Source organism: Agelaius phoeniceus, chromosome 3 (assembly GCF_051311805.1).
Source record: "Agelaius phoeniceus isolate bAgePho1 chromosome 3, bAgePho1.hap1, whole genome shotgun sequence".
Taxonomy (NCBI): Eukaryota; Metazoa; Chordata; class Aves; order Passeriformes; family Icteridae; genus Agelaius; species Agelaius phoeniceus.
In genome coordinates this window covers 21,343,086-21,361,380 of record NC_135267.1, presented here as the reverse complement: position 1 = coordinate 21,361,380, position 18,295 = coordinate 21,343,086, and the positions used below count along the sequence as shown (strand labels likewise).

The window sequence follows — 18,295 nt, the reverse complement described above, 5'->3', positions numbered from 1 at the left end:
ACTAAAGTAAAAGCTTTTGCATAGTCATTTTCCTACTGCATGCCTTAAGGAGATCCAATTGTTGCAGTGAACAGAGAAAACAACCCTTTTCTACTTCCTTCACCTGCCTTTAAAAGTATGCCAGCTCCTTTGTTCACCTGGGTACAAACACTGTTGCAGATTGGTGAGCTCAGTCTCCACAGCAGCAATGAATTGAGAAAGCCTCTCTACATGTAACACAGTGGAGAAAATTCTTTTTTGTCTTTAGAATTATTTTCTTCTTACTCTTTTTACATACCTTCTTATCAAGACATTAAAGAAATTAACAGTGTTGTAGCAAAACATGAAATGATAAAAGGCACTGATATTAAGGCTGTTCACATAATCTTAGGTCAGCTTTCCCTTGCACATACATTATAAGGATCCAAGGTCAACTACTATTCTTTCCCTAACAACTGCAATCTTGAGGGATGCAAAGTGGCATCTACAAAATTATTTTGTTTGAAAAAAGGTCATAGAACTGAAAAATTCATCTGATTTAGGAAAACAGTGTTTTATCTCCAGCCCTTTGCCAGGAGAGTTATGTCAATAACCACAAAAACTTTTAAAATGCAATACCTATGAATCACTTATATTGCAAGCACTTGAAGTTAAGCCATATAGTAAACTTTTGAAGTATGAAGTTTACACCATTGCAGAAGTAGTAATAGATCTGAAATCTCCAAATATTTCATTAAAATGTGCATATTTTTACAATTACATACCCATAGATTGGCTAGCAGCTGTGAATTCACCCTGTATACCGTTTTCATCCAGAGTTCTATGGTCTAGTTTATGGCATGCTGATTCCACAGTGTTAGGTTCTTCCACATCACTGTCTATTTGATTCAGTTTTTTGAAAGCACTTTTCCCCCTACAAGGACTTCTTCGACAACACGAAGATTCACTGTCCTCTATTTCAGTGTTTGGGTCGATTAAAGCTGTATTGTACTTTTTGGTAAATGTCTTCTTTGCTGTAGACTTGGAAGGCGAGTTTTGTGCATCTAATTCATTTGGCAAAGGAGATGGTGTGCTGCTCTCTCCATCTGAAGAGGAACATTTCATCGGCATTGCAGCATTTTCATGGAAATGGGGATTTGGTTCATATTTGGGTTTTTCTAAACCAGGGAAACAGATAACAGCCAAAAACCAGTGGGCGCTGCCAAGGAAAAAAATACATTAAAAACTTGCAATTACATTAATGCCCCCGTAATTATTCAAAGACAAACTTTAATAGCTGTTCATTTTTCTGGACAGGTTTTACTCAAGCCTTCACAGGCTTCTGTAAAAGTACAATTTCTCCATGCAAATAATCACCAACATATTAATTAATATGATGCAGTTAGTTGAAAACAGGTGCTGTCTTAAATATTTATTTCAATTTGCTCACACTTTACAATTTTTTTTATTTCTCTGAATCAAAGCTTATTTCTTTTTTAACATTTTCTTCATTAATGCATTAACTAAAGATTGCAGAGTTCATGTTTTATGGCTGTTTGAAGTTTTCTGGTAGTTCAGCACTAGCAACACAAGTAGTCAGATCTAATGGTATGGCTGAATTGCCCACAGTCTTCCACCTATGTGATCTCACAACTGTATTTAACACTTCACATTTTTAATGAAATCTTGTCAACAGTAAGTTAAAGAAGGAAAAAAAAAGAGTGCTTCTAATGCCATCACAATGGCTCTGCTGTCTTCCCCACCCTTCACAGAACTTACATTCTAACTTTTCCAAATCAAAAACAGTTATATCCCCCAACAAAAAGTGTAGGTTTGGCAACAGTTTTCTCCTATTTCCTTGCTTCTTTAGGCTTCACTGACTTGCCACTCAATCAGAACTAGAGCAGCAGCAAATTTAGGGACTGAGGCATTACAAGTGGATTTTGATTGTCCAATAAAGAAATTTTCTGAGGGATCTTTGATTGTCTACAGCAAATAACAGAAGCTAGCTACATATTATACAGGTGAAGTCACATTTCAATGTGTTTTAGGAGACAAAATAAAAAGCAGTAGCTAAAACATGCATGTCTAACTGCCATGCTAAAAAAAAAAATAGATGGTTATGAAGCCCAAACTGCATCAAAACTTAATGGCAATTAAAGTAAGTGGCCACTGAAAGCAGCATGTGTGGTATGGTTTGTCTTGAATGATTCACCAGATCTAATAAATGAACATATTAAGTACTGCCCAACCCTGGAAAGTGTGTGTATTTTATTAACAGAGACTTTATGTACCAATTATTTCAGCAGACTAGCATATTAACCTGGATGTAAAAAGAGAACAGCTTGTTACTTGTAAGAGAACAATTCGTTTTCACTGGAGACCTGAACAAGAAGGACCGTACAGCCAAAGGACAAGGATGTAGTCATGGTTACATCAAAACACACCGTTCTGAAAATGATTCTGCCCGGAAGGCAACCTCCCCACCTCCGCTTACTGCAGACTGACAGCTGGTTAGATGATGAGTCTACATTCCCTAATCTAATGGTTATGAGATAGTCTGGAAAAACTTGTTGGAACTAGACACCAAAACCCAGCAACTCCCCATCAAACCACCACTTTCTCATCTCCCTGGCTACTTGGTTATTTTTCTGCTCTGCAACATTCTCATTGTACCTACCAGGAAACCACTGTTGCAAATAAATGTCTGACCATCGCCACTTGACAAGCTTCAGCTTATGGTGAAGGGACAGTTCTGAGAAGTGTGAACAGGACTATATCCAGGTGACAGATGCACACCAGGAGTACACTTCTCATGCTCTAATCACAACAGGATGAGTCCATGAGACCAAGCTACTCTAACTTGAAATCACCAACTCACACATGGTGTGAATGTTATGCCTTCCGTATGAACTGTTATGTTCTACTTGCCGAGAAAGACATTGCTTTAGTTCCTTGTTAGTAAATGAACAGGACAGTGAAAACTATTGTGTTTTAAGCTACTAGCAACATAAATAATTCTTATAAAACCACAGAACTATTTGTTTTCCTTTTCAGGTGACTTCTAATTTATACTCATTTCTCCTCTGCATAACCTTATTTCTCCTATGCCTAACCCACATGCATATGTGAATGACACATGAGGAGATGGTGAGAAGTGAACTGTGTAACAAGTGCAAAGGCAACTTAAAATTTAAATGACACACAAACCAAAAGTTTTGGTACTTTAAGTTTCATGGGAGAGGGATGGTAAGGATGAAGTCTGCAGTGGACAGGGACCGGCAGTGGAGTTTACACCTGAGTCATTAAAATCCCCTAGATCTGGATGTCTTGCCAGAGGTCATGGTACATCAAAAACTAAAGTCAGTGCTGATGAACACCTTTGTTGGGGAAATACAACTTTATAAAAAGGACAGATCTATGTATGACCAGTTATCTCGTAACTGCCTCTATACTGATAGCCTCAGAATTTAGCTGGAGAGGAGGCAGGAAAACGAGAAGATTTAGAAATTTGCCTCCCACTGCACCATGGCACAATACCAAGATAAATCACATTTTATTAAAAAAATATATATCTTTTTTAATTTTTGAAATATCAGCTAGGTATGCCTATGAGACATTAGTTAGAAAATTCCTGTCCTTATTTTCTTTTTATTGAATACATTTAAAATATAGTACTTTAACTTTCATAAATATTTTGGCTTAAGAACTGTTTAGATTATTTCTGTGAAATACAGATATGTGTTTGTGACAACTTGCTCTGATCTTAAGGAAAGCAAGCATCATCACAGTTCTTAGCAAACATTAGAATGCTAATGGTCTGCTTCCTGACCCTTAACAAATAGCAGGACAAAGGGGTATAAAGAAAAAAAATAACGTTCTCAAGGCAGTAGTGATTTTCAATTAAGTTTTCTTTCAATATCCATTTATTGTAACTGCAGATCCCATCTATATCAGAGGTCTCATTAGAAAGGACTAAAAAAGATAAATCCAAAAGTTACCAATGTCAGAAGCTTAGAAGAAAGAATGCAAGAGATTGAGGTAAAACCTAGAAAAAGTACTCACAGAAGTTAATTTTTGCTATCTTTATACTGTCTGATAATTCTTATACTGCCACATTTAAAGGTCTTATATAACTACTTAATTTTTATCACCTGGAAAATGTTTATTCTCTTAATTTTTAACTTCAATTCTTATTGTAATGTAACTTTCAATTTCAGAATTATAAAGCTAAGCATTTACCAAATGTGATAAAAAGTATGTTCACTTACGCTTCATTAAGGGGAACAAAAATGAAATCTTTCTCAAAAATATCAACATGCCGTGTCCACGTTTTTACTCGCCCATGTCGCTTCTGCTGTATTCTGAAAGAAGAAATCAACATACAATTTGTAGAGTGGCTTATTTTATTTGAGGGAGCATTTTCCAGATATTTTCACCTAAACAGGTTGTTAAGATTTTCAAGGGATATTCTATGTCTGCTACAGATCTGGATGTTTCCTAGAGTTCTGTTTATTTCTCTCTCTATAGTATCTGTTTTTAAGAATCTTCATTGCATTAGCTCTATGTTAAACTGACTTATCAACAGACTTACGAAAGGTTTGAAGTTTCATGAATATTTCTTCTTTCTCTTTGATTAAGGCGTTTATAGAAGAATGAACTGAACACATGTATTCTATCAGCATCTTCTTTTTTCAGCTTTTCAAGTACCAAATACCTAATTAGTTAAAAAAAAAAAAAAGAAAATAAAGAAAAAATAATGGAGGTTTTAACAAAGTACTCAGCAACAGAGTAAAAAGGACTGCTAACAGGTGCTCCCCACCAAATTGTAGCACCTTCTCACAGAACAGCTCTTTGGAGCTGACTATCCACAGAAACTAATTAATGCAAAACATATGTAAATATTTCAAGGTATTAATATTTCGAGGTGTTATTGCTCTGCTCAATCAGCTATCTGTTCTGCTGTTCTTGTATTTATTTTTGTTTCATGGCAGGAAAACAAATTTTCAAGGAGTTTTTACATAAAAACCTATCTAAGAGACCTGTATTTTGTATTTGAGCCACCAGATCTCCAAACAGTCCCAAGAGTGACACATTAATTTAATTTTTACTTCTAAAATATGTTAATAGACTGAAAAATACACATACACACTTTATGTGTAGCATAAAACCAGCAGCATGTAACAATTTCATATACTTCTGACATCTGCAGCCTCAGTGATAGCACAAAATTAACTTATGTATTACATTAATCAAAACAAACTCCAGGAAACACAGCTACTCTGGAAAAAACAACTGAACTTTAAAAAAGCCTTTTCTTTTTTTTTTTTTTTCCAGTTAAATTTCTCTTGAGATGTTAAGAAGCCCAAAGAACCTTTACCCAGGTAAGGGTCACTGTCAAGCAGGACAAGAGAAGAACTAAACTTCCTTGCAAGATCAAAAACAACCTTTAAAATTACAGCTATACATAGTTGTTGACCTATACATTTTTAAGTTTTCTTTTCAAGTTTTTAAGTTAACTTTTCAAGTTTCAAAGTAAAAGACAACTAAAAACTGATGTGAAATAAAACTTACTTTAAATAAAAATCAATAATAACATCATTTAAAAATTCTCCTTCATTTAGACAATGGAGGTCTTCGTTGGTCACAGAAATACCACCTTTAGCTGGAGAAGGTGGATAAACTATCAACCTGAGAAGAAAAATACATTCAATAAGAAGTATGAAATGCCAAAAACCCCTCAGAGAATTATTACAGGCAAAAATAAATATCTTACTTTTCTATAGGACCAATAAATACTGTATGTGGTTCGCCAATTTCTTCATCATCATCAAAAAATGGTAACTGTTTATTTCGTTGCTGCATTTTGGACTCAGAAGCAACCTTAAGAGAATAGAGTCAATATTAAATTGCATACTGTGCTCAATTTTATTGAAATGGCAATAAAACTTTGTGAAGTCCAGCAGAGTAATATCTGTTTTGAGAACTTCAGGCTGGAGGGTTTTTTTCTTTTCCTACCTCATCTATTACACTTAGGTCTTTGCTCATTTCTTGCAGAATCACAAAACTTTCTAAATTTTTAAAACGTAGTTTCTTTAATGAAAGCATTAATTAACGGTAACTACAACAGTGCAACTTAATTTCTTGTTTGAAATACCAGAATTTTACCAGTTGGAAAAAGTTATGTTGTCTGATTATAGTAAAGATTTCTCATCCCTTAATAATTTTTAAATAACAACATTACTTGTGGACCATTGTATAATTTACAATCAAACTAAACACCCTAAAAAGTACTGTGAATGTACAGACTATTTCTCATAGTTTCAAAATCCACCATAGACCAGTCTGGGAATTTTCATATAAAAGCCATCAAAAGTTGATGGAATTTTTCTTTGGCTGACTAACACACTATCCTTAGTGTATCTGTAACCCATATAATACAATGACTTGGTTCTAAAGCAAAAACATAATTACATTTTTTATTTTGCTTTCTCTGTGAGATGGGCTTCCTTTGGAATTGTCCTCCAAGCACTTAGTAAATGCAACAAGCCTGGCATTGGCTTCTTCAAAGGAAATTTTCACAAAGAAGTCAGAAATGTTATTTCTAATACCAATGTCCATAATTATTTTTTCAAATATTGAATTTGCATGAGGATCAAGACCAGTTTCAAAAATTAAAATTATGTACTGTTCTTCCTGACCTGCAAAAAAAGCAGAAAGAAAATTATTCATTTAGGAATAAAATAAAATAAAGCATTGTAAAATAAAATAAAGCAATTATAAACAGATTTAATGGAATTTTAGGCCAACATGAGTACACACTATTGAAAATGTATGTAAGAATTAATACAGATGTGAGCAGACAAGAGAGAAGGACTAACTGCCAAAACTTTTTTATCAGCATTTCCAAAGAGTGCATTCAAACTCTACCTGAATCAAGAAATGTTAAATATTACATCTGATAAATTTTTAAATGACACTAATGCCAAGCCAAAACATATTTTGAAATAGCATCTTCGTTAACAGAGAGTAAGACTGTAACCAATATTTTCTCTTTTTCTTACTGCAGTTCCTACCCTATTATTTCACTACAATTTCAAAAATTGTATATTCAGTATTATTTCCTCTCTGATCCTAAAAGGCTGTGCTATAAAACATCACTGTTTTTGAGGAAGTTGGAGAGAATTACTCAGATCAATCAGCTGTTATATAAATATCATCCATTTTTATGATCTGAAAAACCAAAAAGCAGTAAATTGCACTAAAAGGAATTATTCCACACAGTCAGAAAAAGTAATAGAATTCAGGCTGCAAATCCCAGTCTCACGTTGCTGCCCAACAGAGAGCTGCCAGGATCTCTTTTCTGTTTTTCATACTCAAGCATAACCATTTCCCTTTGGTCATTCTTAACCCAGCATGCTAACTCTTGGGAAAAAGAATTCTTCAGCAGCACAATTCCCAATCCAATGCACACAGAGTTTAGATATCTAACTGGCTTTTGAGTGTTCTGTTTTGGGAACTAGGCATCTACATACAATTGCTTACACAGCTCTGGATACAGGCTTAAATTAATTTCATTGCTTACAAAGCAGAGAGCAAGCGTGCTATCAACAAAGTGCTCCTGCATATCAAGTGCAATAAAGCAGCTGGATGTAAAACTCTGTGCCACAGCCTCAGGGAGAAGAGCTAAGTGGGGACACTGCTGAGAGCCATTCTCACACAGACATCTTTCTTCTTTTTTGTGAACACCCGTGTCCACCTGGGGTCTAATTCCTGCTCCCAGAATTTTGTCCAGGTCTCCTGCATGCTCTCCAATTACTTCCTTACAGCTCATGCTTCTTACAGGACATGGATGAGACTGAGACTATTACACAGTATTATGGGAGCACTCAATTCTAAAATTGCTGAAAGCATTCTTCCTCTGTTTGAATGCATTCATGTATGTACAAAACTATGTGTAAGTATAAATAACCAAAAAATCTAACCTGAAGAAAAGTCTATTTAAGAGAAAGAGGACTAAATGTTACATTTAACAGGTGTGCATATTAAGATGCTAGGACCTTGCAAATTATGTAGAAATTAAATTTAATTTTAATATATATTAAGATAATCCACATATTCTCCAAGCATGTGTTTGTCTATCTCACATCATCATGACAAGTATGCCAGGAGAAAAAACCCCAAGCCAACCTATACAACAGTTTCTACTAAAACTAAAGCCTGTCAGCAGAACAGCACAGATGGCAGAAGTATTAAAAAAGCTGCCATATAAATATAAAGGCTCCTATACAAAAACTAACCAAACCAACTTGCTTTAATTCAGTACAAATATTAGTCAAAAAATCTGTACTAAATTGACCGAGTGTTGTAACTAGCATGTTTCTGGACAAAGAGGATGCCCAGCTGTTCTGAACTGTACTCTTTCTCAGCCTGGGAAGGTAATAGTACTACAGCTACCCCAGCCAGCCAATGATGACTCTTTTAGTCATAATGCACTCATTCATGACCCAAAACATGAAAATAAAATTTGAAGTGAATAGTAGAATAAATTTTTTTTACTTACTATCTCCTTTGCATTCGTACCAGACATTATCTTTACTCATTTTCAGTTGATCTCTCAGACTGCTACAGGTTGAAGGTACTGTTTGTAGGAAAACTACTGGCAATTTTCGGACACTGCACCATTCACATTTAGTAAGCTCTGAAGTTTTCAGGTTAATCTCTCTGATATCACTTTCTGATTCTATGAGAAAATAATGACATATTAAAATATAATAAACATCTGTAAGTTTCCTTTACAATGTCCCCCTTGATTTTAACAAGTAGTCGCTATGTGCTCACTAAATTTCTTAAGTATTTAAAACTTTAAAATTAACAGACATGCAAGAAGTGATGGTTTTTCATGTCTTAAAAGACAGGCTAAATTCCAATGGCATCTGGAAGATGACAAGAAAGGCATCAGAAGCAAACTGTTTTCTGCCCACCAACTCTTTTCATTCCAGAGGAAAAAAATCCCCACAATTTCCAGTGATTTAAATTTGCAACTATTGCTATGACACATTTTACAGTAAGTTTGCAAAATTTTCTTTGTACATTTATCTTTGACCAAGTTCCCATATAAAAAATAACTTTAAAAAGAAGAGCATAAACACATGCAGAGAAATTATCTGATTGCCTGAGGAAATAAAGGACTACTCCTACTTTATTCCCCAAAAGAAATGTCAGTAACATGGTAGAATTTTAACACTGCATCTGATGCTGCCAATGCCAATGATAAGTTTTTCACAGGTTTTATTGTATTATAAAATTTGACATAGAAGTGGATATACATGCAAAACTAAAAAGTAAAGAGCTATGTGCCCTAACAGACACAGCATTTAATGGGTCACCATTTTTATGCTATTGATGAATTAGGTGCCGTGGAAATAACTGCACCACACAGTTGTTTTAACTAAAACTTGACAGCTATTTTCTACCAATTATACTAAGCTCTTCAGTGTTTTATTTTTAAAAATACGTTTAAAGCATGAAAACTCAGTTTCTGTGCATCTGTATTTTAGATGCAATATAAACTTAAATACTTGACTGAGCAAAGGCTACACTTATCTTTACAGGTTGTGAGACATTTTTCTGCATGTAATAATTACAAAATACAACAGTTCTCTTCTACAAATAACAACAGCAACATTCAACACGACTGGATCTTAAGAATGCAACTTAACATTAACAAAAGCTAACAAAGCTTTTCAGGCCCAGAGCAAAACCCTACAAAAGAAAAGAAAGGAAACAGAGCAGGAGTTGTAACTCACTCTTTCCAAATTATGTCACTATTTCTTTCAGTGACATGAAATACACAACTTTCACACTAGAGACAAAACTATCAAGAGAGATCTAGACAGGAAAGGTCCAAGAAACCAGTGTGGTTTTTACTGTCTACTTAACACCACTGAAATAAAAGAACTAATAAAGTTTTAAAAAGCTAACATTTTACAGGAGGGTTGCTCTTGCTTTTTATTTTTGTTAATCACTTTTGTTAAAGGGCAGGTCAAATTTCTACTCTCCATTTTCTTTTATCTGACTACAGACACCAGTATAATTTATTACATAAATGACAAAATGAGAATAAAGGTTACATTAGGATTCACTTCTTAATACCTTTGACAGAGTTACTTAATTAAAAATAAATATATTGAGTACTAACATAAAATGAAAAATGTACTCACCTTCTTGACTCTCTAGGCGTATTTTGATATAATCCAGGCAAAACTGAAAGACAACACAATTGTAAGATCTCACATCTTCTGCAAATTTTAATTGCAGAAAGCCTTTGAACTGTTAGCAAACACACTTCAGTGGACTTAGTATATAAGTAATAAACATTAAAAAATTAACATTTAGAATGCAAGTTTTAAGAAAAAACAAAATGTACATTTTAGCAGAACTCGAGGCAAGCACATTCTTTGCTACTCTAGTCTCTTTCAGTCATACTGACTGTTTAAACTTTAGCTCTCTCTGAAGTACTCAGTTTTCAAAAACTTCTACAATACTCTGAAAAATAAACAAATTGTATTTCTTCAAAAGAAAATGTCATCTATCAGCCTTTAGGTAAATCAAACAGTAGTGTTTTGTAGGGAGGTTGAAAGGACAAATAACAACACTGCTGTTTCTGTGGTTACTCCAGCAAAAAGTATCCATTCTATTCTGGCTGACTGCATACAACTAACATTCAAGGACTCCTTGAAAACTCCATGTACCTTACAAGGCTGACCAAAAGAAAAAAAATCTGTAGAAGTAAAATTATTCACCTTTAGGACAATACTTCTTCCTTGCACCTATCAACGTCTTGTAGTTGTTGTTTTCAATGTTTTTAACAAATGCATGCTAGCCCATAACCTCCCCCCAGCATGCAGACAAGTTCTTTCAGAGTGCTGCAGCACAACATTTCTATTAAGAACCTGAGCTAGACTGCATGTGTTAGAGCGTAGCAGTAATTTGAGATTCTCTGGAAATCACAGCCTCTGAAATTAAAGACAAACTTAACTGCTCCCGAGACAAAGGCAAAATATTATGTTGTTCAAATACAAAAATACAATATCCATCAAAGCCTGAAAAGCCAGCTGTGCAAGAGCAAGGGTACTCACAATCACAGGCTCCACGACCATTCTGCGCAGCATTCCTATTCGAATGCTTCGGCAGTTCAGGATGACGCTTTCACAGGAGTTTTGGTAATTGAGAGGTACAGCCTCGGTTACCATCTCTTGAGAAATAACTTTGCGCCGTTTTATTGGAGTGTTAGACACAATGTTCCCAAACTGAAAAGTAATTTTCAGGTTTCAGAATGTCTCACCAAGGTTTATTGCTAAATAAAGCTCGCTGAAACTAATGACTAAAATTTTAGCTACTTTTCTGTTGGTCAACAGGATTACTTACTAGAGCATCCGTCTCAAACATATGCAGAAGGGAGATAATTCTTAAGACTTTTTATAACACCTGAGGATGTTAATATTGCTACATTCAAGAAGAAAATAAAAGGTAACCTGACACTTGCAGACACTTTACTGACATTTCCAAATCACAAATAGTGCTTCTAAATTACCAAAACCAATTTATCTTTTGGAACCACTATGCAGTCTAGCAAAGTGAAGTTATTTTTATTATGTTTTATTTAGATAAAAAAGCACTAATGCTGTAAAACTACCACAATGCTGGTGGTTTAATTTTTTCTTTCCATTTTTGTTAATCCAAGCTTTTGGTGACTAATTCTTGAAGTACATTGCATCACCATATTAGCAGAGTATTACAGGCCTCAAGAAACATAAATAAATAAGCCAAATCAAACTTCCTTGAGGCATCTCTACAGAGCTAAGATGGTTTTAGGATAGATTCCAAGGTCAGAAGACTAAACATTGAAAGAAGGCCAGGTGGTGTTTGGCCCCCATTCAAGAGAAGTCTCTAGATGCTAACTGAAGCTGTAATCTCAATGAAGTATCCTGTTAACCAACAGAATTATCTTACCAAAAAACCTACTGCAATGAAATAAAGCCTGCTCACAGCCAGCCTATAAATATATTTATTTGTTGTATTGCTTATATTGCTCTATTTTGTTGAAGGATTTTCTGTACACTAGTCTTTTCTTTGGTATTTATATTGTTTCATAAGCTGCCCATAAATAAACATTCATTTTCATTACAAAAAGCAATTAAACTCCCACATAAAAACATTCTAAGTGATTCAGTGTTTCTGTTAAGACTAAATCTCAAAACTTATGTCTAAGTCCTGAATAACTAACCTATCTTGTTAATAATTCAAAGTCTACTTTTGGATGCTTCCTTCATTTTATACACTGAAAAAGGTAGGGATTCTAAATCCCTGTAATTAAAATGTTTTCCTAGGCCTCTTGTTGAAAAGAGCATTTCCTTTTTGTCTGCTGGACTGGATAAATATTATTAAAAGTTCAAAACAAATCAGAAACAAACAATAAAACAGCAAAGTCTGAAGTGATGCTATATTCAACTAGTCTCTTCAGTAAACAATGAATATTTTGAGAGAAAGTTGAATAAAGCTTTTTCTATTATATCTAAGAAAACTGCTCTGATATCTCCAAATCTTGGCAGGCTAAGTCAATCAATATAAAATTTGTGTTATATTTCACAAAAATTTTTTTTTTATTTCCTTCATTTTCAAAAGTAAGCTTGGACTCTAAATAATCTAACATACAGTATTAGAACTGGTTTGTAAAGACTAGTGAACAGGAACATATGGATATACAAAAAAAACATTTGGGAGAGTTTCAGAAGTCAGACACCAGTGCCTTCACAATGCAATGCTTTCAATTAATTCAGCACATACTGCCAAAATAACTTAATTCAAGAACTATTTATAATCCAAGCTTTAAGCCTCACAGTTTTATTGCAGGCTGGAGGTTCACAGCTTCATATTTTCATACTGATAGTGGTGACTAATTATAAAACGTATTATAAACATCCATAATTTCATCAACTACAGCACTAGAATGTTGGCTTCTGAATCTCAACATAGCAAGAAGGTTTTGGCATCAGTACTTTAGTGCTCTAACTCAAAGAATTGGAAATCTGATCGGATTCTCTTGTTGAATCAAACTCTCAATAGTGAAACTGGACAAGTGAGTCAAGAATTGTTTTAATCAGCACCATTATTCCACTACCAATTGCCACATGGAATTTATTCCTCTTCGTGGCTCACTACTGAGATGGCTTTTAGCACAGTATGAAAACTCTCCCCCTTGGCCACACTTAAGGTGTGCTCATGGAGTATTTTTTTGTCTTTGCTTATCCAATTCTTACAGCAGTACTCAACTAAAAAACACAAGCTGCACCACAAAAGTCCTAAAATAAGTGCTATAAACTGCAAGAGTTATCAAGGCATTTTAATTTTAAAGGACCATTATTGATCCCAATGTCTCTTTTCATGTTTTACTTCAGGAAATCTCAGGCAATAGCTGGTACTGACATTCTGCTGCAAACTGAGACCTTGAGCTTCACAGAGAACCCCTGTCCAGTCTCAAAAGAGTAAACATTCAACACAGAAGCATTTATCTTAACAGCATAATTAAAATCATTTTGAATGCTTGTAAAAATGTAATGAACACATTTTCTTATGTTTCCACTATTAAAGTATGCAGAGAGACTACTTGATGAGCTGCTGAGTAAGAAAAACAATCAAATACAGAGTCAACTTCTGACAATACAAAACAAGCCTTCACATATTCCATTTATTATTTCATTCTGTTTTCTTTAAACAAAGCATTAAATAGTACCTGATCTTTCATTCTTGCTTTTCTTGGTAGTGTGACTGCAATTTCTGTATCTGTTGTTATACTACCTATTCTCTGTTCTATTCCACAACTGTTCTCCTTTAATGCTGCTTCCACCTTTCCTGTAGAAGGAGCTGGGGAGGAGCGGGCTGAATCTGCAGGACGAGGTGAAATGCTTTCCATGCTCCTAGTGCTGCCACTATTCTCGTCCTCATCATCATCACTAGACAAAACAACTAAACAGAAAATATTACATTCTCAACCACTACATTTTTCTGTAACAAATTTCTTTTTTCATTTTTGGCTTTTCTTGCTAGTGTGATGGCAATTTCTGTACTCTTGTTATACTACCTATTCTCTGTTCTATTCCACAACTGTTTTCCTTTAATGCTGCTTCCACCTTTCCTGTAGAAGGAGATAGGGAGGAGCGGGCTGAATCTGCAAGACCAGGTGAAATGCTTTCCATGCTCCTAGTGCTGCCACTATTCTTCTCCTTCTCCTCCTCATCACTAGACAAAACAACTAAACAGAAAATAATTCATTCTCTACCACTATATCTTTTCATAACAGAAATTTATTTTCAAGTAATATGTTAGAAATAATTTAGGTAATTGTCCTGCAGTGCCAAGAAAATCCACATGTATAATTATATTATGTTTTTACTAATGTTTATTTGGAATCTGGTTGCAAGGACTCTCTGCCTTGTTTTTGATTTCTTGTAACTAACTATATAAAAAAAATGAGTAACATTAATCTACCTCTAGACAGAAGTGAATGTGGTTCAGTCAAGAATTGACAGTAAGTAATACAACCTAAAAACTGACAAGAGAAATTATGTCTGAAATCATTCAAATCAGTAGGACAACATGGTCTAATAAACTAAGCACAGAACCAGACACATAATTTCCTTTACTCCATCCCTCCTGCTTACTGAGTTTACAAAGAGAAAGCACAGAAATTAACATTTTACAAATTATGAAATTTAAACAGATAAATAGTTTAGAAGATAAGAGGAAAGAAAACACAAAATAAAAATCAAATACTGTCTTTCTGCTTGGGAGAATGAAAGATGGAATTCTGCTAAGAGTACTGGTTTTTCCAATATCCCAAACATAAATATTTTTTTAAAAACAAACAAAAGAAAAAAAGTCACAAAATAATTTTTGTTTTCCCCAATGTTCACCTTTCTTGAAGAGTACCTCTGCATATGAAAAGGAAATTATTAAAAGTTCTGTCCCTCTTTCCCAAGAACACACACAAAAATATTCCATGCAACATCAGTTACGTAAACCTGCACAAACAGTTCCTTCACTATACAATATTCTGTGTTTCCAGCTAATGGCTGTATTCATAAAAAGGTACTTACTTGGATCATTTAATTCAGATGGCCTTGTACTCCTCTGTCTTAAGCTTCCTGTAATTTTAGGATTTTTTGTCCCAGTTATAAGACCAATTTTTCCATTCTGTCGTAACATAGAATGTCCTACAACCTCATTACTCAGTAGAATATCCGCTGGACCTTTTCCAACAGCAGAACTATAAAACTTCTTTGTGCTGAACCCTGTACCTGAAGATTTTTGCCCTGGTGAATTCTGATGTATTGAAGAACGTGATAAAGGTCCCACAGATTCACTTAATGTTACAGTTTGTCTGGAGACTCTTTGCAAATCCTTCAGAGAAGCACTTTCACAATGTCGGCATTTGGTCTGGTTTTCATTTGCCCTCCCACAATTTGGGCATTCAGTAGAATAATCAATCTGTTCCAAAAGCTAAAGGAGAAAAAACCACACAATCAGTAATTGTAAGCAGAAAGACACAATTTCCGTATCTTGTACTTGATTCAGAATTAATCATATAATCACTTAGGTTGGAAAAGACCTTTAATATCATCAAGTCCAATTATTAACACAACTCTCATCACTAAACCGTATCCCCAGGTGCCACATCTACATGTCTTTTAAATATCTCTGGGGACAGTGACTCAACCACACGCCTGGCCATCCCCTTCCAATGCTTGAAAACCCTTCTGGTGAAAAAATTTTTCATAATATCCAGTGGAAATTGACAACACTACATTAGCCATTACAGTGAGTAGAGAAAGCAAACATTAAAAGACAGCTTAATTTTTTATTACATTTAAGAAAATGAAAAATGTTCTAAAAGAACAAATGTCATTTGTTACAATTTTTTAAAGTGATTCATGTTGGACAATTCAGATTTTTCTTCTTGCATTTTCTTCCATGAACAGAACCTTGCACACTGTTCAGATACATATATCCATCAGCAAGATGGTCCAATTACACTATTTCTGTAAAAACAGTTCCATGGGACAAAATAACCTACAGATCCTTGGAGCAATACTGGAGAGATTTGAAGAAACCTTGTAGGTCCAACTTATCTGTCCTTCCAAGGTATCTTTTAACAGCCCAGAAAGGCATGCAAGAAAATTCACTCCTCAAGGGAGATGAAGAAAAGGTAAAGTACATATTATTGCTCTAGAGTCCTGTGTCACAGAGAAGAAAATAGGACTTGAGGAATAGGAGTTCCCCAAACTTTCAAGAAGCAAGCAGGGGTTAAACAAAAAAATGTATCCTATCACTACAAAGACAGATGTCTTTTGTTTTTCTCACATTTACTAGGTCCCACTTAGTTTTGTATTATAAGTGTAGAACTTGGACTTCTGTAACACATAAACTACAGAAGGAGTACCAAAGTGAATACAGGACATCTTTAGAGATGAAAATTTAGTGCATGTTATTTTCTCCTGGAGCACTGAATTCAAACAACGTAACCACTGTACTGTGAACTACTGAAGGCAACAAATACCTACATCCCACCAAAAACTTTCAGTATCTACTCTGAAAACAGCTTTCACAATTTACACCTCTCGCCACTCTCCTAGCCATGAACATGCCTCCAAAAGAGGACTTCCACAAGTGTGGTAAGTAATTTCAAACCCCAAATTTCAAAATCAAAATCATACAATGAGAACATATTTTTACAAAATTTCTGTAATTTAACAAAGCTACACATACGGTAGAGAAACAGAAGCAAAAAACCCCAAGTGTATAAAATATATCAGACCCTTGAAATCTGAGCTGTGGGATGATAGCAAGCTACAATGTAAACCAGCACTGTGCCTCAGTGCTGTTACAGGATGTAGTTCTCAGAAAGATACTGCTTATCTTAAGTATAGAGTAATCACACCCCTCTACTTCAACTACATGCCAAAAATTTTAAACCAGTTTTTTATTAACATCACATTAATTAACTAAATAAGCAATGGAAATGCCAAGGAGCAGTACCAGGTGTTTCAAACAAAAGCTAAGCATATATAAAAATCATAGATTTTTTTTTTTTTTTTAAACCAAGATCTCCTTACAGGAGGTTTTGCTTTGATAGTCAAACAATGTGACCTGTATGTGTGCATTATGAAACTTCCATAGTAGCCTGGGAAGCTGATAAAAAAAATACAGAGAGCCTTAAAGCAACTTCCAAAGTATTTTACATTTGATATTCAAACAAGTTCCTGACAGAAGCATCCTTGCTGCATGTAGATCAGAGAATGCCATTTGGATACCTAAGGAACTACTCTCACTGAAAAAGTGAGCAACTTCATAAGAAATACTTGCATCTTTGCAGTAGTTTAATCTTTACTGGTCTGAGTACAGAAAATCATGACACAGAAAAAAAAAATCTGTCAAAGAGCAAAAAATTGTTCCTCTATTCCAGCAAATTAAAATTATCAATCTCTGGTTTATCAGTCAGCTATTCAATAAAATCAACATTCCTTTTCTTTTCAGTGCAGCTTCTGTCTGTTCAAGTCAGAAAATAAATATTTCACAACTAGTAGCACTTAAATATCTCTATCACTGTAACATTTTAAATTATGTAAATCTTCCTCCCAACTCTATGGATTTTTAAAACCTTAATTTGTTTTACTCCTGAATGTCTGTTTTAAAATATGCAGCAACTTTTAAAATTCAACAAGAGTTTACATATTTTTAAAATATAACCTACCTTTGACTGAGTTAAGCATTTTTTTGTAGCAGAAGATAGACTCAAGTCAGATTGATATGAATTGCAATGACCTTTCTGTCGCACCTTTCTTTTAATGTCAGATTCTGATTCAGAGTCATCTGTATTCTCCATTACGCTGTCTAGAAGGGAAAAGATGCAAAAGCATTAACAAGAAATGTCCACTCCTATACTATTATAATTATGATCATCTTACTTTTTTACATGCACTAACTTGAGCTAAACATAAACATGCTTTTAAACCTCAAAAATCTACAGTTTCAAATGTATCATGATTTGTTGTATGACTAAAAAATAACATTCCCCAAAGTAACTTCAAAATATAGTTTTAGTAATACTATTGCAGGATCACTCACTGAGGATTTTTATCTTACATCTTTGCAAGAAGCTTTGGATTTGCAAATCTATGCTAACTTCATTGCAAATCAAGTGGAGGGTGTATTGCCAAAAATAGGAGCAGATGCTAGATTATGCTATTTACCACAGAACTTGTTTTAAGGCTTTTTT

At 34.4% G+C, this 18,295-nt stretch overlaps 1 protein-coding gene across 5 annotated transcripts in view; it reads right to left on the bottom strand.

Moving 5' to 3' along the window:
• SENP6 (SUMO specific peptidase 6) overlaps positions 1-18,295 on the bottom strand; it is a 72,065-nt gene that overhangs the window by 11,294 nt on the left and 42,476 nt on the right. For all 5 annotated transcript variants that reach the window (XM_077174841.1, XM_077174842.1, XM_054629917.2 and 2 more), the window contains 12 exons: positions 17,771-17,910; positions 15,117-15,519; positions 13,754-13,986; positions 11,100-11,270; positions 10,182-10,224; positions 8,522-8,701; positions 6,433-6,659; positions 5,735-5,841; positions 5,533-5,649; positions 4,553-4,675; positions 4,230-4,322; positions 744-1,177 (listed from right to left, as the gene is read on the bottom strand). In XM_077174841.1, the coding sequence (XP_077030956.1) occupies positions 744-1,177; positions 4,230-4,322; positions 4,553-4,675; positions 5,533-5,649; positions 5,735-5,841; positions 6,433-6,659; positions 8,522-8,701; positions 10,182-10,224; positions 11,100-11,270; positions 13,754-13,986; positions 15,117-15,519; positions 17,771-17,910 (2,271 nt within the window). The remainder of the gene's footprint in view (positions 1-743; positions 1,178-4,229; positions 4,323-4,552; positions 4,676-5,532; positions 5,650-5,734; positions 5,842-6,432; positions 6,660-8,521; positions 8,702-10,181; positions 10,225-11,099; positions 11,271-13,753; positions 13,987-15,116; positions 15,520-17,770; positions 17,911-18,295) is intronic.